A 27,977-nucleotide genomic window follows, 5' to 3' on the forward strand; every position below is an offset into this window, starting at 1 on the left:
TGATGCATCTTATATGAATTCAGTGCTGTTCTATTAACTGAATACCACTTTGTAATCACACACAAAAAAGTTGCAGTTGTTCTGTTGACATTCTAAATGCCTCTAAGTAAACATAATTTTCTTATTAGAAAAAAACTCATTTCCTAAACCTGTATTTTAACATAGAAAATGTTATCTACTGCACAAAACACAGTTATTCTTTTAAAACTTATTTTTAAGAAATCATTTATTTCACATGTAGTTACTTAAACCCTTAGGAATCATGGTTTGTTTGTTTGTTTGTTAAGTAGAAGCATGCCTTTTATAATGAGATCATTCATGATTTGTTCTTTGGAGGACTTTATTTTAATTAAGTTCTTCTTCAATTGGATGGTAACAAAGTTTAGGTTTGTTAGGATTATTTTTCAACAGCCAATCAGCTAGCCAAATCTATGGACAAAAGAAAAAAACCTTCAGTTAATAAATGTTAAATATTTTCTACAATATATATTACATCAATTTAAAACTTAAAACAGTTTTCAAAATCAGTTTATAAATGAAAGAAAATGACCATTAAAAAGTTAAACACAAGATGGTCATGGGGGTTTGAAAATTAATTTGGGGAACGTACAGAGGGATAGTGGATGGGGGGAGGGGGGTTCACACAGTGTGAGGGATATAAATGATAAACGTCTAAGTTTTGCTTTGTCTTGTGCACCTGAAACTAAAAAAAAAAAAAAAGTTAAACAGTAAGTTTTACATTATGCAAATCAGAAAGGAAGAAGTAAAACTGTCCATTCACAGATGATATGCTCCTATATTTAAAAAAATCCCAAAGAATTCACAAGAAAGCTAATATAGCTAATAAATGAATTTGGCAAAGTTGTAGGTTACAAGATCAACACATAAAAATCAGTTGTGTTTCTATTCTATACAACAGCAATGAACAAACCACCCAAAAAGGAAATTAAGAAATCACTTTCATTTACAATAGCACTGAAAAAAAAAGTATCTAGGAATACATTTAACTAACTTGTATATTGAAAACTATAAAACATTGCTGAAATAAATGTAAAGATCTAAATAAATGGGAAGACATCTGTGCTAATGGATAAGAAAGACCTAATATTTTTAAGAGGTTAAGATGTCAATACTACCCAAAGTGATATGCAGATTCAACACAATCCCTATCAAATTTCAAACATTTTTGCAGAAATGGGAAAGTCAATCCTTAAATTTCTATGGAATTTCAAGGGGCTCTGAATAGCCAAAACCATCATGAAAAAAAAGAACAAAGTTGGAGGATTTTCTGACTTTGTTCTTCCCAATTTCAAAATCTTCTACAAAGCTACAACAATCGAAACAGTGTGGTACTGGCATACAGATAGACATATAAACCAATGGAACAAAATTGAGAGTCCAGAAATAAACCCTGACACATAGAAAAATTAATTCAAAATGGATCAACAACTGAAATATACCAGCTAAAATCATTAAAATCTTAAAAGAAAACATAGGAGTAAATCTTCATAACCTTGCATTTGACAATGGATTCTTAAATATGACACCAAAAGCATGAGTAACAAAATACAAAATAGATAAATTGGTTTTCATCAAAATTTTAAAACTTTTGTGCATCAAACGGCATTACAAGAAAGTGAAAAAACAACCTACAGAGGGGGAGAAAATATTTGCTGATCATATCTCATAAACGCATAAAGAACCCCTACAACTCAACAAAAACAAATAAACAAAACAATTAAAAAATGGGCAAAAAACTTTAATTTGAAAAGACCTTTCTCCAAGAAAATATACAAACGGCCAATAAGCATATGAAAAGATGCTCAACATCATTAGTTATTAGAGAAAAGCAAATCAAAACCACAATGACAAACTGTTTCACGTCTACTATAATAATAAAAATGAAAATAGAAAAGAACAAGTGTTGGCCAGGATGTAGAGAAATTGGAACTCTCATACATTGCTAGTGGGAATGTAAAAAGCAGTCACTGTGGAAAACAGTTTGGTGGTTCCTCAGAAAGCTAAACACAGCAATTCCACTCTTAGGTATATACCCCCAAAGAATTGAAAACAGATGTTGTACACCAATGTTCATGCAACATTAGTGTTTTTAACTTACATCTAATACTAATGTGGGTGGGGTGAAGTCGGAATTATACACATTGGTGACCCCGATGCAAACTGACATGGCCCTTTAAGAAAGAAGTATGATAGTATGTATCGTGACCTGAAAATATTTACAGTAGAAATGATAATGCAAAAAGAGGCAAGACAATTCGAAAAAAAGTAATTGAGAGGTTTAGAACTACCTGATTTAAAAATATATTATAAAGCTTTAGTAATTAAAGCCATGTGGTACTTTCAGTGAACAGAGATATAGATAAAAGAAACAGAAAAAAAAATATACAAAAATAAACCCAAATGCATGCAGGAACTTTAGTATATGTTAACAGTAGAATCTTAAATATATGAGGAAAGCATGGATTGTTCAATAAATGATTTTGTTCAATTAAGTAACCAAGTGGAAAATAAAATAAAATGTGGCTCCCTATGTCATTCTCTATAGCAAAATAAACTCCAGATGGTCAAAGGAGAGATAAATGAGAGATAAAAAGTACTAGAAGGCAACATGAGAGAATATTATTTATAATCTTAGAGCAGAAAATCTTTAAATATGACCAGAAACCTAGAAGCCATAAAAGAGCTCAATTCAACTAAATTAAAATTAAAATATATCGTGAAAATAGTCAAAAGACAACTGATAAATTGAGAAAAGCTACTAAATCACAAAAGGTTAATTACAAAAGAAGCAAAAGAATGGAAAAGGTAATATAAGAAAAATAATATAACTATTAAAATAATCTCTATAAAATATATATTTAAATATAGCAACATTTATGGGATATTTGTTTACGTATAGTCATATAAAAATAAAGCCTGAGCAAAGGAAAGGATTAGAAAAAAATAACAATAGCAACTAATATTTGAGCACTTATGCACCAGACACTTTGACTAAGAATTTTACATGCATTTATACATTTAATCCTAACAATATCCCTACTAGGTAAATAGGTACTAATATATCTACCTTTTACTAATGAGAACAGAGAGACTCAGAGAGAGGTTAGGTGTCTGGAGTGAGAGTTGAATCCTGGCAAAATGTCTTCAGAGATCATGTTTAAGAAATGGAACCAAGGGTATCTTTTTCTTCTCTTTACATTTTTCAGTAGTTTCATGTTTCTTATAAATAAACATATTATTTTCACAATGAAAAAAAGTTATTAAAGAAATAACCTATCTTTTCTTTTTGGTAAGTGACAAAGCAGGAGAGATTAAATCTTTTGTCTTCCAAAGGGGATTTCCTTTGAGAATGGTGGTAACAGAGGCTAGACATATTATTTTGGTCGAGCTGGTACTGAAATAACCTTACCTGATTATCTCTGAGTCTTCAAAAGGGTGGGAGTACCTGTAAAGAAGGCCCTGGATAACATTGGGCCCTGGGCAACCATCCTAGGTCCTCCTACCTAACCATTCTCCCCCTAAATGAGCAACGTTGAGGCATCAAGGGATGTGAATAAATGTAACTTTTCTATTTAAAAACTTTAGATATCATGACAAACAAAATGTTGAACAACATTTAAATATATATGTAATTTTATTATTTGATTATATAAACTATACACTAAAACAATGCTCAGCAATTAAAGGATGAATAAATGAAAATGCATTTAGAAACAATGTGTTTTAAGAGTTAAAACACAAGAAAATAAGTAGTCAAAAGTCATACATAAAGTTTATATTAAAAAAGAAGTATATAAAATGAATAGGTTTTAAAACGATTCTCAAAACTTTCAGTTTCAAAGAATACGATATTTTAGATATGAAAACCATAGACAATTCATTCTTTAGTATGAATAAAAAGATTTCTTACATAAGGATCCGCTGGTTTTTGCTTACAAAGCTCTGTAAGTCCTTCAAGTAGAGTTGGTGTTACATATAAATTTAAATAGTCCTTAGCAGCTTGTCCAACTGGAATGGGTTCAACAATCACTGAAAATACAAATGTATTCCCATTAAAGCTAACATAAATGATGAAATATTACACAGTCACTCAAAAGGATAGCTTCAAAGCAATTTTAATGGCATGAGAAATGCTTGAAGTTTTTAAGGGAACAGAAGTAGTTACATAGCATAATAATTTGTTCAAAAATACACAAGCATACACAAAAAATAGTAAGACTACTTAAGACTGGCAAGAAACTTATCAAAATACTAATAATGATTCTGATTGTTTTCTTTTTTCTTTTATTAAACTTTATTGGGGTGACAATTGTTAGTAGTTACATAGAGTTCAGGTGTACAATTCTGTAATACCTCATTTATGCATCACACTGTGTGTTCACCACCCAGAGTCAGTTCTCTTTCCATCACCATATATTTTGATCGCCTTCACACACAGCTGCCATCCCTCTCCCCCCTTACCCTCTGGTAACCACTAAACTCTTGTCTGTGCCTATGAGTTATTATTTCTTTACTTGGTTGTCTTGTTCTTTTGTTGTTTTTCAGTTTTACATGCCACGTATCAGTGAATCATATGGTTCTTGGATTCTGATTGTTTTCAACTATATTCTTTTCTGCATTTCCATTTCCATGTTTTTTACAGTGAATATTATAACAATGTTATAAAAAAAGAAAATATTAATGAATATGTAAAATCGGAAATTAATTTCAACAATTCTTGCCAACAAAATGGCAGGCACTTTGCAAAGTGGTACAGATACAACAGTGAATTAGACATAGTTTTTGCTCTTCTAGACTACTGAATATACACATAAAATCTATGTCTGTCTATATAACATGTAGACATGTTATATATTCCTGCTCTTATTTTTCAGGGTTTTAAACAAATTATATAACTTTTGGGAAATTTTTGTCTTTTCAGCCTTATTTGAACTCTATGTAGGTAAACCAGATTTGCAATACAACACAAAATATATTTTATAAATATTTTATAAGTCTTATTAGGTCTTTTGAGGTTGATCTCCATCAGTGTGTTGCCTTTGATAAAGATGAGAAAGGGAAGCTACTGGTCCCAGGTCCAAATCCTCAATGGCCCAAGAGAAAGAAGGGTGGGAGGATAGATTTCTGTATGACTAGTGTACAGGCTCAGTCTCAATGAGACTAGGACTAATAATGGGAGTCCTTTGCCAGGACATCAGGAAAAACTGGAAGAAGCCACAGGTCTTCAGTAAAAGGTTTCTCTATCATTCTCATTATAGCACACCCTTCATATAATTATTGTTTAATTTTGATTATATAAATGTGTCATCTGTCTCTTTTACTTCATAAGTTCCATGAAAGTTAAGACCATGTTTATCATATTCACTGTTGCCTGTGCCCAGGCCCTCTATAGTATTTTAAAAATGAAAATCTGATTATGTCACTCCCATCCTTAAAATGCTTCACTGGCTCTTCATTGCATTTATAGTCAAGACAGAATGCCACACCATAGCCCATAAGACCATGTGACTTCTACTTACTTCCACAGCCTCATCTTATGTTTCTTTTACCCCTGATCTTTTAGTTTATAGAATGTGCCATGTTCTTTCCTGCTCATGACTTGAGCAAATGCTGTTTCTTCCACAAGAATGTTCTTTCTTCTCTTTGTTCTGGTTAACCACTACTTATCCCTTGGATCTCAGCTAAAAAATCACTTCCTCAGTCACTTAAAGTCTATCATGATACCCTACAAGTGCCTTGTGCAGCACTTAACATACAATAACTATTCAATGATTTGGGTCATTATGGTTTACAGGCTACCTTTCAAACACTAGACTGTAAAATCCATGGGAGCACAGACCTGATCTATTTTTTGTAATTTATTTTTTAAGTTTTGAGGTATAATTTCCATATCATAAAATTCACCCATTGAAGTACACAATTGTTTTTTTTAATTTATTGGGGTGACAATTGTTAGTGAGATTACATAGATTTCAGGTGTACAATTCTGTATTACATCATCTATAAGTCCCATTGTGTGTTCACCACCCAGTCAGTTGATGACAGCCATTCTGACTGGGGTGAGGTGATATCTCATTGTGGTTTTTATTTGCATTTCTCTGATGATTAGTGATGTTGAGCATTTTTTCATATGTCTATTTGCCATTTGTATGTCCTCTTTGGAGAAATGTCTCTTCAGGTCCTCTGCCCACTTTTCAATTTGGGTTGTTTGTTTTTCTGTTGTTGAGTTGCATGAGTTCCTTGTATATTTTGGATATTAGCCCCTTATCGGAGGCACTGTTTGCAAAAATCTTCTCCCATTCAGTTGGGTGCCTCTTTATTTGTCGATGGTTTCTTTTGCTGTGCAGAAGCTTTTAAGTTTCATATAGTCCCATTTGTTTATTTTAGCTTTTACTTCCCTTGCCTTTGGAGTCAAATTCATAAAATGCTCTTTGAACCCAAGGTCCATAAGTTTAGTACCTATGTTTTCTTCTATGCAGTTTATTGTTTCAGGTCTTATGCTTTAGTCTTTGATCCATTTTGAATTAATTTTGGTACATGGTGACAGATAGCAGTCCAGTTCATTCTTTTGCACGTGGCTATCCAATTCTCCCAGCACCATTTATTGAAGAGGCTGTCTTTCCTCCATTGTATGATTTTAGCTTCTTTGTCAAAAATTATCTGTCCATATTTATGTGGTTTTATTTCTGGGTTCTCAATTCTATTCCATTGGTCTATGTGTCTGTTTTTTTTGCCAATACCATGCTGTTTTGATTATTGTAGCCCTGTAGTACAAGCTAAAGTCAGGGAGTGTGATACCTCCAGCATTGTTCTTTTTTCTTAAGATTGCTTTGGCTATTCAGGGTCTTTTGTGGTTCCAAACAAATCTGATGATTTTTGTTCTATTTCTTTAAAAAATGCCGTTGGGATTTTGATGGGGATTGCATTAAATCTGTATATTGCTTTGGGTAATATGGCCGTTTTAACTATGTTGATTCTTCCAATCCATGAGCACGGAATGTCTTTCCATTTCTTTGTGTCTTCTTCAATTTCTTTCAAAAATGTCTTATAGTTTTCAGCATATAGGCCCTTCATATCCTTGGTTAAGTTTATTCCTAGGTATTTTATTCTTTTTGCTGCAATTGCAAAAGGAATTGTTTTTGTATTTCTTTTTCTGAGATTTTACTGTTAGTATATAGGAATGCAATGGACTTTTGTACGTTGATTTTGTAGCCAGCAACTTTACTGTATTCGTTGATTGTTTCCAATAGCTTTTTGGTGGAGTCTTTAGGGTTTTCTATATATAGCATCATGTCATCTGCAAAGAGTGATAATTCAACTTCTTCATTCCCAATTTGGATGCTTTTTATTTCTTTCTCTTGCCTGATTGCTCTGGCAAGGACTTCCAACACTATGTTGAAAAGCAGAGGTGATAGGGGACAGCCCTGTCGTGTTCCTGAATGTAGAGCAAAGGGCTTCAGTTTTTCACCATTAATTATGAGATTAGCAGAGGGCTTGTCATATATGGCCTTTATTATGTTAAGGTATTTTCCTTCTATACCTATTTTATTAAGTGTTTTAATCATAAATGGATGTTGTATCTTGTCAAATGCTTTTTCTGCATCAATTGATATAATCATATGATTTTTGTCCTTTATTTTGTTTATGTGATGTATCACATTGATGGATTTGCGGATGTTGAACCATCCTTGTGCCCCAGGGATAAACCCCACTTGGTCGTGATGAATAATCTTTTTAATGCATTGTTGTATTTGATTTGCTAGAATTTTGTTTAGGATTTTTGCATCTGTATTCATCAGAGATATTGGTCTGTAGTTTTCTTTTTTTTGCGTTGTCCTCACCAGGTTTTGGTATCAGGGTAATGTTGGCCTTATAAAATGAGTTAGGGAGTACTGTCTCTTCTTCAATTCTTTGGAAGAGTTTGAGCAGGATTGGTATTAGATCCTCTTTGAAGGTTTGGTAGAATTCACTAGTAAAGCCATCTGGACTTTTGCCTTTGGGAAGGCTTTGGATGACTGATTCAATTTCGTTACTGGTGATTGGTCTGTTTAGATTTTTCAGTTCTTCATGGTTCAGCCTTGGAAGGCTATATGTTTCTAAGAACTTGTTCATTTCTTCTAGGTTATTGAATTTGGTGGCATATAGTCCTTCATAGTATTCTTGGATGATCCTTTGTATTTCTGTGGTGACCGTGATAACTTCCCCTTTCTCATTTCTGATTTTGAATTTTAAATGCTTTTGTTAATTAGTGTCTTCTCTCTTTTTATCTTAGTGAGTCTAGCCAAGGGTTTGTCAATTTTGTTAATCTTTTCAAAGAACCAGCTCTTTGTCACATTAATTTTCTATTGTCTTTTTGTTCTCTATTTCATTTAGTTCTGCTCTGATTTTTGTTATTTCCTTTCTTCTGCTGACCTTGGGTTTCATTTGTTCTTTTTCTAGTTCTGTAAGGTGTAACATGAGGTTATTTATTTGGGATTTTTCTTGTTTCTTGAGATAGGCCTGTAATGATATAAATTTCCCTCTTAAAACTGTTTTTGCTGCATCCCCAAAATTTTGGTAGGATGTATTTTCATTGTTATTTGTTTCTATGTATCTTTTGATCTCTCCTCTAATTTCTTCTTTGACCTGGTCGTTCTTTAAAAGTATGTTGTTTAATCTCCATGTATTTGTGTTTTTTCCTGCTTTCTTTTTGCAGTTGATATCCAATTTCAAAGCCTTGTGATCAGAGAATATGCTTGGTATGATTTCAATTTTCTTAAATTTGCTGAGGGTCTCTAATTGATTTTTAATAAACGTTTAGTCGCACAATCACCGTAATCCAGTTTTAGAACACTTCAATCACTCCAAAAATGTTTCCTTGTGCCCATTTGCAATTTCCTGCTCCCATATCCACTCCCTGGCAACCACTGAGCTTTTTTCTGTTTCTAAAAATTTGCCTTTTCTGGGCATTTCATATAAATGGATATTATATGTGGTCTTTTGTGCCTGGATTCTTTCACCTAGCATAATGTTTTGAGGTTCATCCATGTTGTAGCATGTATAAGTAGTTTGTTCCTTTTAAGTAGTATTCCATTGTATGGCTATACTAAATTTTGTTTACCCACTGATGTGCAGTTGGATTGTTTTCAGTTTTTGAATATGTTAAATAGTGCTGCTATACAGGTTCACATGTGTCATTATGTAGATGGAGGTTTTCATTTCTCTTGAGTGAGCAGATTCCCCTAGGACTAGAACTGCTAGTGGAGTTACCTGGTAAGTTTAACATTTTAAGAAATTGCCAAACTTTTCCAAAATGACTAACATTTTACAGTAATATAAGAAGATCCCAGAAATGCTATATCCTTACTATTGTTTATGGCCATTCTAGTGCATATGCCATGGTATCTCATTGTGGTTTTAATTTGCATTTATCCAATGATTACATTGAGCACTTCATGTGCAGATTAGCCATTCATATATCTTTTTACAAAATGCTTACTCAAAATTTTGCCCAGCTTTCTTTTTTTTAAGTCTTTTTTTTTTAAATAAATTTTATTGGGAAATATTGGGGAACAGTGTGTTTCTCCAGGGCCCATCAACTCCAAGTTGTTGTCCTTCAATCTAGTTGTGCAGGGCGCATCTCAGCTCCAAGTCCAGTCGCTGTTTTCAATCTTAGCTGCAGGGGGCACAGCCCACTATCCCATGCTCAAACCGGCAACCTTGTTATTGAGAGCCCACGGTCTAACCAACTGAGCCATCCAGCCACCCCTCCAGAAGCTCAGCAGCAGCTCATTGTCTTCAATCTAGTTGTGGAGGGTGCAGCTCAATGGCCCACGTAGGAATCGAACTGCAACGCTGTTGTTCACAGCTCATGCTCTAACCCACTGAGCCATCCAGCAGTCCTTGCCCAGCTTTTAATTGAGTTGTTTCTCTTATTACTGAGTTATAAGAGTTCTTTGTACTCTAGATACAAGTGCTTTATCTGATATATGATTTGCAAATATTTTCTCCCAGTCTGTGGCTTATAGTTTCATATTAATAATAATAGCTTTTGAAGCACAAAGGCTGTGTTTTTTTTGGAGTTTTCTTTGGAATTTTAATGGAAATGATTCATACTAACATAGACTTCAATAAAATCAGTGATTGTATTTCAATCAAAACCTAAGGAGTCCTCCCAAAAGGAAAAGAAATATAAAGAAGGAAGAAAAAAGAAACCCTGTAAAATAGAAAATGGGGATAATAATTGGGGAAGTCCATATTTTAAAGCCACTAGGAAGCAAACTGTATATTGTGTTTTGCTCAAAAGGCTTCTAATTTTGATGTAGTCCAATTTATCAATATTTTCTTTTATGGATCATGCTTTTGGTATCATATGTAAGAACTCTTTATCCAACTCAAGTTCATGAAGATTTTTTCCTGTTTTCTTCTACATGCTTTTAGCTTTTATGCTTAGGTCTATGATCTATGTTGAGTTAAATTTTGTGTATGGTGTGAAACAAGAGTCTAAGTTCTTCTTCTTCTTTTTTTTTTTTTTGCATGTAGATATCTATAATAATTGTCCCAGCATCATTTGTTGAAAAGACCACCCTTTCCCATCAAATTGTCTAGGCACTTTTGTCAAAAATCAATTGACCATAAATGCAAGGATTTATTTCTAGATTCTCAATTCTGCTCCGTTGATTTACATGTCTATCCTTATGTCAGTACCACACGGTCTTACTTATTGTAGCTTCACAGCAAGTTTTGAAATCAGGTTAGTGGAAGTAACCCAACTTTGTCCTTTTTAAAAATTGTTTTAGCTCTTCTAGATCTTTTGCAATTCCACACAAATTTTAGAATCAGCTTGTCAATTTCTACATAAATGCATGAATGAACTCTGTTAGGAATTGCATTAAATTTACTGATCAATTTAGAGAGAAATGCCGTCTTGACAACATTGACTCTCCTGATCCATAAACATGGGATGCCTACTTATTTAGATATTCTGTAATTTCTCTCAGCAATATTTTGTGCTTTTCAGTATAGAAGAACTGCACTTCTTTTGTTAAATTTATTCCTAAATATTTTATTGTTTTTGATGGTACTGTGAATGAAATTATTTCCTTAACTTCATTTTTGAATTATCTATTTCTACCTCATTTATTTTTGCTAACCATTTATTATTAGTTTCAGGCACCTAGGGCTACACGAATTAATGAGAGAATAATGAGTGTTTCCACATTTCTTACATAGATGAATTTTCACTGCACTTTATTAATGCTTTTTAATTATATTTATAATTTATATATTGCATTGTATATTTATTTTTATAGACTTTTAAAATATGAGCATCTTGACAGCAGCAACATCTTCTTGTCTTTATATTTATTAAGCTGGTAAATTTATTGAATGATGGAATATAACAAAGCTTTGAATTAGCCAAACCTACTTAAAAAGGGAAGAGCACTACTTTTTTCAAGGGTTAGGAACATATCTTTGAGTATCTTTATAACTTGCTTTAGCTACTCATCATATAGTGTTTCGCACATAGTTCTTGACTGACTGCTAAACAAGACCGAGCTCATACCACAGGCTCTGAGAACTTTAAATAACTTCATATTTCCACAGCAGTAGATAATTAATAGTTTATATTTATAGAGGATTAATTAATGAGTAAAATCAAAAGCAATCTAAAATAACAGTTTAGGGATATAACCCAATGAGTTCCAGATAGATCTTCTACTTAAGATAAAGTGAGTTTGTATCCTATTTTAGTTAAAAGCTAGAGGAAAAGTCTAATTCACTACTAGAACTAAACCTAAAGCGCTACCACATTAAAAAGAATCTCATGTTTGAGATGTGCTTCAAACTGATATGGAAGCAGGAGAAATAGGAGTAGGGGTTATAGATGAAATAAGACTGATCACAATTGTGGAAATTAGTTGATTAGAGATTTATTATACTATTCAGTCTACTTTTGTGTATGTTTGAAGTTTTCCACAGTAAACAGTCCTGAAGAAAAAGATTATCTTAATGAAATGGATCTATGGCAGAAATTAAGATCAGTAAAAATAAATAGACAGGGGCCGGCCCAGTGGCTCAGGCGGTTAGAGCTCCATGCTCCTAACTCAGAAGGCTGCCAGTTCGATTCCCACATGGGTCAGTGGGCTCTCAACCACAAGGTTGCCAGTTCAATTCCTTGAGTCCCGCAAGGGATGGTGGGCAGCGCCTCCTGCAACTAAAATTGAACACGGCACCTTGAGCTGAGCTGCCGCTGAGCTCCCGGATGGCTCAGTTGGTTGGAGCATGTCCTCTCAACCACAAGGTTGCCGGTTCGACTCCCGCAAGGGATGGTGGGCTGTGCCCTCTGCAACTAGCAACGGGTAACTAGACCTGGAGCTGAGCTTCACCCTCCAAAACTAAGACTGAAAGAACAACAACTTGAAGCTGAACAGCACCCTCCACAACTAAGATTGAAAGGACAACAACTTGACTTGGAAAAAAGTCCTGGAAGTACACACTGTTGCCCAATAAAGTCCTGTTCAAAAAAAAAAAAGTAGGCAAACCCTTTTGTATACAAGTATCTACAAAACAGTTTTTGTTTGTTTAAGAATCAGGACTTTTAAATCTCCAAGACAGTTTTCAGTTTTGAGTACATCTTCTGTAGAAAATACTAAGGAATAGGTCTAAAGGAGTTAGAGAAAAGTAACATGCAAAAAAAAATTCAAAACTACCCGATGCTTTCCATTTTTTTCTTTATAATGAAAATCCCCAAATTTTCTTTCTGCTCTAAAATACTGAAAACAAACTAAAAATCTCAGTGTTGTCCTTATTATGCCCACTTCTAAAAGATTTACAACCTCTATAACAGGATGAAAACAAAAAAAAAGGCCTGAGAATTATTAATTTCACAAGTACATGAGTGTTTGTCAGGAAATAGTAAACTGTTAGAGAAAATGGTAAATCAATCATAATTTCTGAGGGAGATTCTTTTTTCATGTGTAACAAACTTCACTGATGCATTTAGGATAACCAAAAGGAATTATGTAACACAGAAGAGAAACCCTAAATACATCTCGTCCAAGAGAAAAGAAAAAAAAAAGTAAACTCTCCTCAAAAGATTTCCTAGAAGGCACAATTTAGTTGTGAGGGAAATGTTGAGTTTTCCATTCTTGGTTTCCAGTTTTTAAGTAACTACAACTTGAAAGTATGAAAAAAATATTGGAGAAAAACCCTGTTATCTTTCTTCCAATCTACATCCCAAAATAAAAGAAAAAGCAAATAATAAGGAGATAAAATTGACTAATTAGTCATCTGTAACTCACCGCCAGGAAACATGAATCGAATTTCTCTTTCTGCTGTGGCAAAATCATTACTCCCATGAAGTGCATTCCTTAGGTCATCTGTGCCATAAACTGCCCTTAGACTAAAAAGCAAGTTAGAGATGATGACCATCCAACCTGACATCCTTTTTTTACTTTTTACATATGCATTCTACTTAGGTATTTTACAGAAGCACTGCCACTTCTCACATATGGAGGTGTTAAGCTATTTTGAATTTAAGTTTAAATCTACCAAGATGAGGGTCAAATATATTTAAATCTACAGGAGGAATACACTGGGAAAATAGAAGTTGTCTCGGTGAAAAAAAGGTGCTGTTTTGTGAGAAGTGAAAAAGCAAGGTATTCAAAAGTGCAAGAACTTAATGTCCTCTGGCTTCCTGACGTTAATGATAATGCTGAAAATCTGGATTTCTGGTCCTGTGTTAATATTCTTTTAAAATACCATACCAATTTCCCATGAAAAATCCTACTGCAACAGCAGTTTAATTCCAGGATGAGAGAGTAAGGTTAACCAACCACAAAGCATTCTCTGAGGCCTTCTGTTGTACTGGTATTAAGATAGACATTTAATAGTTAAAACATGAAATGGACCTCTCCACCCCTTCACCCTGCCCCCACATACAGAAACAGTGGATTTAGGAAAACTTTCAAATGAAAGGAAATTCCTATTACAATGAATTCAGATTTTTTTCATTTTCATAGTTGTATTCTATTTTTCCCCTAAAAAAGTTACCTGTCTGGATGTGTCTCCTTAGCTACTAAGCTATTACTTGGTCCCAAAAGTTCTTTCCAGTAAGAGATGGCTTTATGTCTAGCTAATATCATGGCAACAAGTGGTCCAGAACTCATGTAAGCTGTTAAATTGGGGAAAAACATTTTCCCGTACTCTTCCACATAAAAGTTACTACATTGCTCAGGGCTGAGATGTAGTTTTCTTCTCTATAAGAGAAACAAAGTCAACGAAAGCATTTAAAATTCAATAATACCTCAGTTCAATAATACCTCATTAAGTCATTAAAACTTGAAATTAGTGCCAATCTGATTATACACTTAAGATTTACTTTTGTATTATGAGGAAAGGGTGAGATAAGAAAATTGCAGGCTATAAATAAAATTATAAGAATTATTTAACCTATTTAAGAAAAACTATTCCTGTTTAGCAGCCTCCTTCAACATATGGTTTGTTAATGACAAATTCATCATATCTCCTTTTTAAAGTAAAAAAACTCCAACCATCAATATTTTTTTGGTATGTACATTAAAGTAACAAAACCAGACTTTAGAATTTTCCAAATTCATCTTTTCCTATCTATTTGTGGCATTTTCCTATTTATTGTGAAATTTTCCTACATTATTTTAGGGAGCTGATCTCATTGTGGTACTGAGAAATAACATGCAGTATAATAATGCAGTAAACAAGATTTTCACTTGAACATGAAAGCTGTGTATTCTTTTTTTTGTTGTTGTTTAAGGAGGACACAGCTCACAGTGGCCGATGTAGGGATTGAACCAGCAACCTTGGTGATACCAGCACCATGCTCTAACCAACTGAGCTAACCGGCAACCCCAAAAGCTGTGTATTCTTTATTCCGTTTCTGCCATAAATACGTTGATTCGCTGTGATCTTAAGAAAAATTAGGGGCCGGCCCAGTGGCTCAGGTGGTTGGAGCGCCGTGCTCCTATTGCCGAGGTCGCCGGTTTGATTCCCACATGGGCCAGTGAGCTGTGACCTCTACAGCTAAGATTGTGAACAATAGCTCTCCCTGGAGCTGGGCTGCCACGAGCAGTCGGAGGTTGGCATGGGCTGCTGTGTGCTACCATGGGCTACCGTGTGCCACCATGAGTGGCCGGTGGCCAGCGTGAGCTGCCAGCAACCGGTGAGAGCTGCCGTGAGCTGCTATGAGCGGCCGACCAATAACCGACTGCCTCAGCTGGGGGAGCGCAAGGCTCATAATACCAGCATGGGCCAGGGAGCTGTGTCCTACACAACTAGACTGAGAAACAACAGCTTGAACTGGAGTGGAGTGGGGAAACGGAAGAAAGGGGGTAAAAAAAAAAGAAAAATTAGTTGGCATTAAGTTTCTCAATTTGAAAGATTATGAAATGTTTTGGACAAATAAATGTTATTTTCTTCACAAATGAGAGACTATGTGAATGAATCATTAAATTTTAAAAATCATAGAAGCTGAGTCAGTCATTCTTCCAATTGGAAAGCATCATACTTTCCCTAAAAGCAGTTAGTGAATGCTTTTTTAAAAAATCATACATTACTACTGTTTTTTAATTCCACTAAAGATAGATCATGAGGATAAAGGCTCAAAATAGAATAGAGGGGTTCAAAGTACAAGGAGACATCAAGGAAGACTTCTGGCTTGGAATAAGGATGATGAGACATGGAGATAATAAGTCTCAAGATGAAGGCTACATGTAATAGGCAGAAATCCATCTTTCTAAAATGGGTTAGAATTGACCTATCTCTTAATTAAAGTCCCTTCTGAAACTATCATTGTGTCCTCAGGTTTCAGAAACTTGGTAAAATTGCTTGGTTTGGAGCAAGCGATATAAACTGCCCAGAGCAAGAAGCATGGAAAGATGCTTCCTTACCTAGGTGGGTCAGTCAGAGCATTGCATGAACATTTCTACTGGACAAGGATAACACTCTCGCCAGTCAAGAACCAGTTACTATTAAAAAAAAAAAAAAACAGTTCCAACATCTGGTCTCATACTGAAATTCATATAGTCAAGAAATAGAACAAATTTGAGAAGTTACAAATAGGTTTAATATAATCCTTGATTCTATTATTTAAAATTAGGACATGCTAGTATTTGTGATTCTTATGCATATTGGTGTTGGTTTTGTTGTTGTTGTTGTTGTTGTTGCTGGGTTAAAAAGTAAAAATCTCTTCTGTTGCAATATAAGCCCTTATCTGACACATGCCTCTCAACAAACGGGAAGCTTCCTTCTCAGGTATGCTAGCTAATGCAGCACAATTATAAAAATTAAGGGCTCATCTTAAACTAAAGTTAATACTGAATCAAGGATTTCCTTGGTTACTTTAAAATTAGATCAGGTAAAGTTTTTTGGAATTTAGATGAAGAGTTTCACAAAGAGAAGCAATAATATTAAGTAATAACAGAAAGGAACAATTAGCTTGTAACAAAGTAAAGACTGCCACCTACTGAAAGGATATATCATTTTTCAGGTTTTCCCTAGATGGGACAAGAAAGCCTCAAGTTCAATGGACTCCCAACTAAAATAAAGCCTACTTTAAAAGCATACTATACAAAGGACAAATATTATATGTTTCCACTTACATGAGATATCTGGAATAGTCAAAATCATAGTGATAGAAAGTAGAATACTGGTTACCAGGGGCTGGGAAGAGGGATAAACAGAGAGAGAGTGTTTAATGGGTACATAGTTTCAGTTTGAGATGATGTAAAAGTTCTAGAAATGGATGGTGGTGATGGTTTCACAACTATGGGAATGTACTTAGTTCCACTGAACTCTACACCTAAAAGTGGTTCAACTGGTTAAGTTGCATGTATTTTACCACAATTAAAACCAAAAAAAAGCACACAATACATCAAGGCCTTCTTTGGTCTGAAATTTATTGCTCACTAGGTAAAATGCAAAATGTTAGCATTTATATTAAATTTTCATTTATGATTAACACTACCACTTAAGTATGTCACTAATTCTTTTTAAAATATGGACTTTTTAAAACATAAATAGGTTATCTTATTCATATACTTCATTTAATTTTTTTTCTAAAATTAAGGAATAATACACTTATAGGGTTAAAAAGTTCAAAGCAATATAAAAAGATACGTGCTGAAAAATCTCATTCCCATCCCTGTCCATGTACTATTCTTGCCCTCAATAGGCAAACATTTTTTAATGCTTATTTATCCTAGTGTTTCATTTTGCAAATATTAGCAAACATGAATATATATTACTTTTTTATTTCTATCACAAAAGATTGCTACACACTACTCTACATTTGTTTTTCCATAACAGGGCACTGAAAGGTTCCTTATTCTTTTTACAGTTAGTTGCACAGTATTCAATTTGGTGGCTTTGCCAGGGTTGATTTAACCGTTCTGCTAATACTGGAATGTTTTCAATCTTTTGCTGGTAAATAAACAATGCTGCAAAAAGTAACCTGTATATATGTCACTTGATATTAATACACAGATTATGGGTGGAATTCCCAGAAGTAGGACTGCTGGGTCAAAGGGTAAATAAATACATCTGTAATACTGATAAATCACTGTCAGGTTCCTTTCTATGGGGGTTGTGCCATTCACTTTTACAATTTTGCCATATACCGCAGTAGCTCAGTGTCACTTTAATTTGTTTTTTTCCCCACTTATTGAGAATCTTTTCATATTTTCAAGAAGCATCTGTTTTCTTTTTCTCTGATCCTCCATATGTTCTGCCCATTTTCAAATGAATTTTTATCTTTTTCTAGGAGTTCTTTATATATTAGGGAGATTAGCCCTCTGTCTGCAATATGAATTGCAAATCTTTTTTCCAAGTTTGTCATTTGTATTTTGACTTTGCTTATAGTTTTTATTTGGCCATGCAGAACTTTTTTAAGTTTATAATCTTATTAATCTTTTCTTTCATAGTTCCTAGACTAAGTCATAATAAAAAAGGCTGTCCTATTCCAAGAATAAAGAAACTCATCCATCTTTTATTCTAGAATTTGTATGGTTTAATTTTTTAATATTTAAAATTCCAATCCATTTGAAGTTTATCCCGGAATAATATAGTATCATACTTGAATACAACTTTTTTTTAATGGCTACCTAGTTTTCCTAACAACATTCATTAAAAAGTTCATTTTTACCTGGGTTTTTTAATGACTATATTAAATGTTTTCTTATAATTTCCTGTAAATTTTTCCTTACATTTTCTTGTACCATCCTTACCCTCAGCCTCCACCTATCCTAAGTTCAACCAAAATCCCATCTTTCCTAAAGACTGAAATTTTCTTTTTTATTTTTTAAAACACTGATTAAATAAGTAATATAACCCTACATAAGAGACTAAAAACCAAAATTTCAAATCAGGATGGTACAAAAAAGGAAGATTAAATATACTCAATTCGATTTGATAATCTTTATTCTTTTTACATTCATTTTCAAACCTCTACCAACTGCAGAACAAGCGTAAGGCTTAAAACATTAAATGTTTGTAATAAAGGAAAAGAATTCAAAAGTCTTAAAGTCCATCAATAGAGGACCAAATAAACAAATTGTGGTTCATCCACACAGGGGTATATGACACAAAAGTTAGGAAGAATGAGCTGCATTCAAATGTAATGATCTGAAATTGCTATCTGAGGGACTTTGTAAACGGGGTCAAGGGTGGGGCATTGTCCTATTTTATGGGGGAAAATGTCTGGGAATACATAGAAAAATCCTGGAAGAACAGAAAGTATTAAGTTTTTGCCTCTCTCTGGAGACTGGGATGTGGTGTGGGTGAGGACAGGTGGAGGGAAAAGGAATTTTATTTTGCATTTTATACACTTTTTTTTTTTTTTTAAAGATTTTATTGGGGAAGGGGAACAGGACTTTATTGGGGAACAATGGTCAAATTGTTGTCCTTTCAATCTTAGTTGTGGGGGGTTATGTTCAGCTTCAAGTTGTTGTTCTTTCAGTCTTAGTTGTGGAGGGCGCAGCTCAGCTCCAGGTCCAGTTGCCGTTGCTAGTTGCAGGGGGCACAGCCCACCATCCCTTGCGGGAGTCGAACCGGCAACCTTGTGGTTTGAGAGGACGCACTCCAACCAACTGAGCCATCCGGGAGCTCAGAGGCAGCTCAGCTCAAGGTGCTGTGTTCAATCTTAGTTGCAGGGGGCAGAGCCCACCATCCCTTGCGGGACTCGAGGAATTGAACTGGCAACCTTGTGGTTGAGCCCACAGGCCCATGTGGGAATCGAACCGTCAGCCTTCGGAGTTAGGAGCACGGAGCTCTAACCGCCTGAGCCACCGGGCCGGCCCCCATTTTATACACTTTTGAAGTGTGACAAAACTTTTAAATACTATCACACATAACTTTTATAGTTAGAAGAATAAACCTAAATTTAATGCTAAATTAATGCTAATACATAAACATTGAAAAAAAGGATCAATGAGAGAAAAGAACACAATGATCATGCCCAGAAGTTACCTGAACAATGGTGAATCCAGATCTGAGAATAATATCTTGTATCTCCTCCTCTTTGTCAACAATATCTGGTTTGATAATGGCCAGAGTTTTTTCTACATATATCTGAGGTGGGGGCATCGACAGCTCCATTGTGGGTTTTCAGGGTATAATTTAAGAGTCTTGACAGGTACCAACTGCAATGATATGCAATCCCAACCTCAAATTTAATGTAATTATGATTAAGAACAGCATTATTAGTCGCTTGATTTTATTCATTTATATAAACTCAGAAACTGCAATCTTTTTCTATAAGCAGTGTCTGAATACAGGCATACCTCGAAGATATTGCAGGTTCTGTCTCGATCGCAGTAAAGCGAGTGTTTCTCTATTTGATGGTGGAGAGTCTTGCTTTCAGTTTGTAAAACACGCAATACCTGCAAATCGCATAAAGCGCAATAAAATGAGGTATGACTGTAATACGATTTCTATTCTGCGCGTAAACTGTGCCTTGGGTTTTCCTAAACATTTTCATGAAGGTGGAGAGGCCCCAGGGCAATCCCAAGGCCTGGGACTCGCGCAGACTCTAAGGCAGCAGCTGGAGGCAGGTTGGCAACTCTCCGCGATTCTCCAGCTGCAGGTTGAGCGGCCCCGCCCCACCCCGCCCCGCCTCGCCCCGCCGGGACGGCTATTGCATAGGGTCAGGTCTGGTTGGAAAGTAGGATCCCTAAGTCCCTGGACCTCTCCCGGCTGCACCCGCAGATTCCGAGTCCGACCTTCCGTGGAGTACTCACCTCAGCACTCACTCCTCTGGTGCGACCGCAACTTATTGCTAGGAGACCCGAAGCCCAGGTGGGGGACGGTGGCTGCAGAGGGCCAATCCCAGCAGCGTTACTTCACAGCCTCTTACCGGTTCCTTTCAATCATGAAAGGGAGCCAGCCACCGGTAGTTTTATTCCCCTTAAGAATCTTAGAGCACTAGACGTTTTCTTACATTTTCCTCATAATTTATCTTATTTCACCCTCCTCCTCATTTTAAGGATGCTTCAATTATCTCCATTTTATAAATGATGAGACAAATCATAATCACCCCTTCCTCACCCCACCCCATCACTTTCCAGACAATATAAGTAAGAAAACCCATGTCAAATATCTTCATTTCACCAGATGATGCTATCCCCTCTATTCCCAGCTTCTGTAATCATTAAAAAGCAGTCTTCAACTTGTGGTATAACATTTATTTATAGAGCAGTAATAAGAGGTTTAAGCTAGTTACCTCTAAATTAAGCCTATGGAACAAAAAGATATGGGCAACATTTATGGTATAACCCCAAATCACAGCTTTCCCCTTTTCCCTTATATTTTGTCCGCAGGCACCTTTGGTTGTGAGTTAAGGCCTTATTATTAGAAAAGACAACAGGGAAATGATAAACAAGTGCTGGGACCTTCTCTGGGTCCGAGTCTCAGTGAGAGGTCCAAAATCCAGAAAGGGTCAGGGTAGCAGCTCCAGGTTAACAAAACAGGTTTTCCATCACGCACTGGGTTGGCTGATTTTCATTCTGGACTATTTAAGTCTCTTCTTTTGACTAACCAAGTACTCAGCACCTATAGGGTCAAGGCAGAAGCAAACCATGAGGCTTAAAAGCTACAGAGGTATGCATGCAATTTTATTTTTCTGCAATGAGATCTGACGTTTTTTCCTTTAAAATATGATGCTACCCAAAAAAGAAACCCTCAGATGTTTTCTGGTTACTGTGTCTTATCCCCCTATCAATGGGACAGTGTGAACATACATTAATATCAACAGATGTAGCAACCAAAAAACGGACAGTGACTCCAGCCTCTGGTTTGCATGTTTAGCCCTCTGGCTTGAGGCTCTGGAAGCAGGAGCTCCCATTACCATTACAGCCCTATTCAGAGTTCTTCAGCTGCCTGCCTTCCTAGACTACTTTGCTTCACTATTAACGCTGGTTCTACTGAGGCTCCAGGTTTTCCAAACCAGTACGTACAAGGTTAGTCCTTCAGAGCCTTGAATCACCTCTAAATATAAAATCTGGGAACACTTCAACATCACCCTTCTTCTCACACTTTCTAAATCAGGTTCCAGAGATTACACTCCTTTTTCGTGCAACTCTCTACATACAGTACCTGAATCTGCTCCAAGACTTCTCGCTGCATCTCCACAGCCATATGGTACACATGATGATCAGAGTCATTGTACATCACAGCATTTTGGAACATCAGCATCAGGTCCCGCTGAAACTGTGCCATGGTGCGAATCCGTCCCTTAGACAGATTCCTTTTCAGGGTCGTTAAGTCCATGGGTCTACAGGTGGCCAAGAGAAAGCAGAGGAAATCAAACCTTCATGTGGAACATGTGGTAACCTAATATGCTTTCTTGGAGAACCAGCTCTTAATGAAAACAATCCCCAACAGTTAATTAAAAAAGCAACAGCTTTTTTTAAAAAAAAAAATTGGACTGCTACTACTTACAATAGGCCAAGCACTATGTTAGGTAACTTTATATAATAACTCCCATAAACCTCGTGAGGGAACAGAGATCTAAAGAGTGTAAGTACTTGCTCAAGGTCACACAGCTTGGATTCCAATTCAAAGACAGCCTGACTCCAGAATCCACAGGCCCAGCCACCACATTCTACTACTACAGGAGTAGTGGTGACCCCAGGTACTAAGGTTGTAAAGAACTCCAATGATCAGTTTGTCATATGATAGTTAACGACTGTTTACAACGTGTAACCATATACTAGGCATTAACATACTTCTCTTATTGCATAATCAAAAGCTAGTAAGTTTTTTTCTCCTTTCATGGAGATGAAGAGTGAGAATCAAGCAAATATTAAGACAAATTATTAATGAGACACAGAAAGTGGGTATATAAGAGAAGGCACAGCAGTGTAGAAACAGAACTGAATGGGGAGGTAAGAATCTGGGGGTTAGTTCTAGCTCTGCTAGGCACTGTTATCACAGACAAGTCATGGTCACCTCTGAGCTTTAGTTTCCTCGTCTATAGAACAAGTCTGTCTCCAAATGTCCTTTCCTGACCTTTTATACTCTATTAACACACTGGTTTGTGACAGTATTTTAGATGAAATATGCTATAAAAATAAAAAATACTGCAATCAACCAATGTTGGTCACATCATTTGGATTATTATCTTTGGCCTTAGCATATGAGTACCTATAACGGCCAGAATGAATACAGTGTTCCTTTTAAAGTTTTGCTCCAAAAAACTGTCAAAAACTACCAAAGGCTAAGATTATAATGGATCACATTACTTAAAAATCAAGACTGGAAAAAAAAGAGCCTATGTTATCCTTGTGTTCCCTGCATTCCTTCTCAAAAGCAGACTGCACACCATAACTTTACAAACTTGTTCAGCTGTAAAATACATCTTGAGTTTGTAAGTAATGTAAATGAAATAAGAAATAATCTAATATATGGGAAATAAAGTAGGAAAAGACAGGTGTAAAAGCAAGAAACCTTTCTTGACCCCTTTTCCACTGACCTTTTCACCACATCCTTGTATCCTGGGGCCTGCCTTTCTGACACAGGCTTCAGAAATGGACCGCTGAACCTGTTAGGGGACAAACCCAGAATGGAAGAAGAAACCCTGGAAAGTCACTCTAAATAAGAAGAGTGTCTGTGAACACGAAGAATGGCTTGGAGACGTACCTGTGACTGGCAATCGTCCTCCAGACTGACAGGATAGTCTTCTTAAATAGCAAGTGATCCTGAACAGGCTCGCTTTGGCTTAAATCAGACCTATGGGATAACACGACATAAAAGAAACAGTAACTGCACAAAGGGCATTCTGCGTCCCCCAGGTGGAAAGGAGGTTTTCTCAAGACACACTGCTCCTAATTAACATCTGAAGAAATGTAACACCATAAGAATACGAAGATATTTAATGCTTCCATAAGGGATGCCAAACTCTTGTTCTCTTACTGATCACTATAACCCAATGAAGTGGTTACCTCTTATAAAATGTATTACAAATCTACAATTGCCTGGGCCTTTTGGTCTCTTGCTGATTTTGCTCTTCAGCACCTGTGACTCTAAAGAACTGGTCTATGAAAGTAGTCTTTGTTCACTGATGTTTCCCAACTGCCTGGCACATAGTAGAAGCTCAATTAAGTTTTTGATAAATGAATCTGGTCCCGTTTTATGCAGAAATATGCCACATTAATAAGTATCTCTCTCACCCATGTTTCCAGAGAACGAAATACTTGATTACAGATTCCAAGGAATTCTCTTACATTTCATCTGAATGCCACACAATTAAATATTTTTCCTTTTCATTCTCCTCTGTATAGTAATCTTTAAAACACCTAAGAAAAAGTAATTTATCTTCATGGACCTTCCTTCTCTGGGCTAAACTGTCGAATTTATTTAGTTTTTCTTCAGAGGTGCAATTGTTCAATGTTTTATTTCATTTTGTAATTTTCCCAGTTGGCAAGTTTTCTATTTATTTCAAAGTTAAACATGAGGTTACACTTCCCACTTTACCCACTGTACTATTTTTCTAAATGAGTTCTCTTCACACCTAAGGTTTCACATCCTCATTTTGCTTTATGTACCATATTGTGCACATCGATCTGAGCACAACTCACATATCATTTTATCTTTCTGCAATTTGAGCAGCTCCACATAACTATTCATTTTTGCCATGTAATATCTCACCTGCATCTAAATTATGTACCACAAAAATCAACTTTTCCTTAAACACAGAACCCTATCAGAACAAGGAACTTATAAAGCCCCCCCCGCCAAACCTCTTCGTTTCTGATTAGTCAACCAGAATGAACAATAACTCCTTGGTACTGGTGCAATTTAATTCACACATCCACGCAATAGATATTTAATAAGTTTCCATTGAAGAAAGAATCCCTTGCCAAGTAACTACAAGTAAAAGTGTGGGAGTGGAAAGGACCTGCAGACTGGGAGTGATACTCCAAAAGCTCTACTTCCTTTTAGGGCTGAAGAGTCAGTACAAACTAAGGGGAGCCAGGAAAGAGGGGCCTGGAGAAAGTCTATGTTCCAAAGTAGTTTTAAGCTTCCCTGTTGATAACACAGGAACTCAGCTTTCTACCTCCCCTTAAGCAATCTGGCCAAGCAGACTCAATTACTAATATCGATTGCTTTATTTATAAAGATTTCATGTTTAACCTAAATTCTGAGATGAGTGTGGAGTATACCATTCAAGATACTGAAATGTCATGAGATAAAATGTCCCAGATTAGAGATTTCCTGTTTTATAGTCATCATATGCCATCTGCTCATACTTACACAGCGAGTTACAGAAACGCAAAGGAAGCAATTCTTCAACAACCTATGGTTCAAGCTGTTATTTCATTTGTGTAACAAAAATTTGAAATCTGCTATTAAAAATATATATGTATGCATGGTTCAGTGTAAACCTTGAACCAAAAAAGGCTAGAATAATTATTGGTTTGCCTTCCCACAGATACGTGGGTGGACCTGGGATATAATAAAAGAAAAAAACCAGTTCATGTTATCTTCTCTAGTAGATATAAGACCAGGCCCAGAAAAGGAACTATTCATCAAAACAAAAATAACTTTGTTTTCTGACTTATTAAAAAGAAATTCACTTTACTAAAAAAAAAAAATTCTAAAATGTGCCCGTTAGCCCCATAATTACTTACAAAAAGATGAGATACCTACATAAACAATTTCCCAAGATTTGTGAAAAAGGAACAAGGGAGATCGTAACTTCAAAATAATTTTTAATTTCAAGTTAATTGGAGCTGTTTTAGTATTTTTAAAATGAAGTATAGTTTGTATAATATTGGACATGAGGGACAATCTGACTCAGCAACATTTCCTAAGTAAATAAAGATAGTAATTAGAGAGAAGGATTATTTATGAAAGAGATTCTTAATGTTGATGAAACAGACTTGTTTTATAAGAGAAAATCATATAGACTTCTATTTATACAATAACATTTTATTTAGTTCTATTTCCAGTGTTTTCCAACTTTAATTTCCTCTTTCAATTTATAAAAGTAATTCATGGTAACAAATTTAAATAGGCATAAACAGAGGTGAAAGTACAAATCTTAACACCCTTGTGTAAATATCTGTACTTACCGCTTTGAGGAGGGAGCGTGGCTGTAAAGCATATCCACCAGAGGAGCAGCCTGGACGCTGAAGCCAGCGGCACACTCACCTGTGGAGGGCCGGTCTTCCATCTCTGACACATACCCTTCACCCTGGTCCTCCCCTTTGGATTCTTGCTGAACCTCTCCCTGGAGTTACCAGGAAACAAAGAGAACTTTAGAAAGAGATTTACTATCGGCAAAGTCATTTTACTTGCATGGAGTATATGAAGGCTGACCTTAAGGTGAGAAGAGGTCAATTGTATAAAGCTATAAAAGAAGTTAGAGAAAGGTGATTTAACTAGACCTAAGTCAATGAATTCTTGCCAACAATCTTGCTGGAGAACTCTTAACATGGTACCCCCCAAAAAAAATGAAAAAGCAATATACTCAATTCTAGATGGATGCTGTATTCTTTTAAAACTGTTAATTAATGAAAATGGCATTCTAAATTTTACTGATTGCTTACTGAGCTAGGGACTACACTAAGTGCTTTACATGAATTGTCTCATTTAAACCTCAAACCTTTAAGGTAGGGGCACTATTATTCCACTTCAGAGAAAACTGAGATTCTAAAATGTTCACTAACATGCCTAAGGTCACACAACTAATTGGTGCTAAAACCAGGATTTGGATCCTGGTAGTTGAACTCTCTGGAGTCAGCCTATGTGCTCTAACCACTCTGCTCTGCCTCCCTGTGCAGAGGACCAATCAGACAGCTGGTTTGTTATTCACTAACCTCTTCATTCTCTGTGGGTAGTTCCTGAACTGCACAAGTATCTGAGGGAGCTGGGGCCACCTGTGGCCTTCCATTTTCTCCCAGTGACTTCTTCTCAGCTACCAAGGGGTCTGCCTTGGCTGAAAGTTCTTCAGGATCTCTGCAGGGCTCCCCTTCTCCTTCAATAGCTTCAATTTCCCTTCTTTCTTGTTGTCTGGTACCAGATGAAGGGCAGCAGCCTTCACATGATTCTTTGCTGCTAATGCATAATGGCTCCATTAAATAAGCTACCTGCAACCATAGTCTATTGTTAGATACATAGGAACACCAAGGGAAATCATCATCTACGTATCAATGATGTCACGATTACAATGCCACTGTGATTAAGTCTGAGATGGCAAATAGGTTAATTCACTCCATCACTTAAATTTTATTAAATATCTTATATACACAGATTAGTTGCTAGGGACCTAACAGTAAGAAAGATAGGTATGGTTCTTGCCTCTTCCAGGAGCTTATGTTCTAATTTTTCATCTCAAGTGTCAACTCTGATCAATTGGGAGTGACTAGCAAACTACTGAAAATTTTGTCTGCTACAATGCTGATAGAAGTGGCAACATTTGAACTGGATTCTTGCTGATCTTGGCGTAGGTTCTCCCAAGTGTGTGCAGTTGCTTCATAAATATAAACCCTCTGTCCTATTGTTTATTTCTGATACTCAGCCCATAACCAGGGTAATAAGGACACTGTAAAATACTGCCTTGAAGTCATATAATAATCTTCAAAGAGTTTGGGCAAGTATCACCTCCCATGACTCTGAAAGAATGAATTGCAAGAATACTCTTACAAGGCAGCCCTGAATACAGAAATTTCACTTCCTATGACTCAGGGTCCTAATGACTGGGATTTTAGAGTATTTAGTCAAAAGTACACATTTGGCACATATTTTGTGTTAGCACCAAGTGCTGAAGACACAGCAGTGAACTCAGTCCCTGCCACTGTGGAGCTTCTATTTCAGTCAACAGTATTAAGAATGGCAGAAATATGCATAGGTAAGCATTCTCTTCGAGCTTGAGACTCTCCCTACTTTGGAAATAATGGCTCCCATTACCTCAGAGAGAAAGTGGAGGAGATTCTGACTGCTGACTTGCTCTGCCTCTTCCTGAGACTCCTCACTGCCTCCGTCCCCCACAAGCAGCTCACTAGGTGCTCTCCCTGGGCTGCTTTCCTCTAGTTTCTCAGCCCCTGGCTCCTCAGTTTCCCTCCAGCTGCCCATATCAAGATCCAGACTGGAGTCCCAAGAGCTGAAGAGGGACCTGCAGTCGTTGCTCAACTCAGAGTCATTGGGATAGTCTTGTTCAGAATCCAACCAAACCCATTCACGCCCCATCTGTAAATACACAGAAAAAAATGCATTAAATTCACTCGAATCAATATTCCTAAGGCATTTGCTTCTCACAAGCTCAGTAGAAAGACAAGGGGCCAGAAATTTCTTTCTACTCATCAAGTGTAAAAGCTAGCTAAAGGGAGACATCAAGAGACAAAATGATCTCTTGTCATAAGGAATAAAGAAAAAGCCCATGTCAAACAGTATAATAAAGATTACCCAGTAAGTATTTTTGCGATTTCTTCATACTCCAAAGAAGG

General features: G+C 36.0%; 2 protein-coding genes across 2 annotated transcripts; both read right to left on the bottom strand.

Moving 5' to 3' along the window:
* Positions 1-208: 208 nt before the first annotated feature.
* Positions 209-20,360, bottom strand: NME5 (NME/NM23 family member 5). Its single transcript, XM_019740199.2, has 7 exons — positions 20,271-20,360; positions 19,815-19,913; positions 19,501-19,673; positions 14,056-14,261; positions 13,305-13,405; positions 3,932-4,050; positions 209-429 (listed from the first exon to the last, which is right to left on the bottom strand). Exons 3-7 carry the CDS (start codon positions 19,627-19,629, stop codon positions 346-348), a joined length of 639 nt encoding a protein of 212 aa, XP_019595758.1. The 5' UTR covers positions 19,630-19,673; positions 19,815-19,913; positions 20,271-20,360; the 3' UTR covers positions 209-345.
* A 551-nt stretch (positions 20,361-20,911) lies between these two features.
* LOC109451814 (bromodomain-containing protein 8) lies at positions 20,912-27,967 on the bottom strand. The gene is made up of 7 exons (XM_019740332.2): positions 27,442-27,967; positions 26,352-26,621; positions 25,605-25,762; positions 23,170-23,259; positions 23,003-23,071; positions 21,625-21,802; positions 20,912-21,081 (listed from the first exon to the last, which is right to left on the bottom strand). Exons 1-7 carry the CDS (start codon positions 27,832-27,834, stop codon positions 21,031-21,033), a joined length of 1,209 nt encoding a protein of 402 aa, XP_019595891.1. The 5' UTR covers positions 27,835-27,967; the 3' UTR covers positions 20,912-21,030.
* Positions 27,968-27,977: the final 10 nt, after the last annotated feature.

This window comes from Rhinolophus sinicus, linkage group LG10 (genome assembly GCF_036562045.2).
Source record: "Rhinolophus sinicus isolate RSC01 linkage group LG10, ASM3656204v1, whole genome shotgun sequence".
Lineage (NCBI taxonomy): Eukaryota > Metazoa > Chordata > Mammalia > Chiroptera > Rhinolophidae > Rhinolophus > Rhinolophus sinicus.

What these genes read in the sequence shown, in the direction of transcription:
- NME5 (XM_019740199.2), bottom strand. Translation starts at nt 19,629, where the DNA reads ATGGAGCTGTCGATGCCCCCACCTCAGATATATGTAGAAAAAACTCTG. An exon ending in TCGATTCATGTTTCCTGGCG is followed by an intron (nt 4,051 to 13,304) that starts GTGAGTTACAGA and finishes TTGTATTTTCAG; the next exon opens with TGATTGTTGAACCCATTCCA. An exon ending in AAAAACCAGCGGATCCTTAT is followed by an intron (nt 430 to 3,931) that starts GTAAGAAATCTT and finishes TTTTGTCCATAG; the next exon opens with ATTTGGCTAGCTGATTGGCT.
- LOC109451814 (XM_019740332.2), bottom strand. Translation starts at nt 27,834, where the DNA reads ATGAGTAGAAAGAAATTTCTGGCCCCTTGTCTTTCTACTGAGCTTGTG. An exon ending in AGGACGATTGCCAGTCACAG is followed by an intron (nt 23,072 to 23,169) that starts GTACGTCTCCAA and finishes GTCCCCTAACAG; the next exon opens with GTTCAGCGGTCCATTTCTGA. An exon ending in TACAAGGATGTGGTGAAAAG is followed by an intron (nt 21,803 to 23,002) that starts GTCAGTGGAAAA and finishes GGCCACCTGTAG; the next exon opens with ACCCATGGACTTAACGACCC.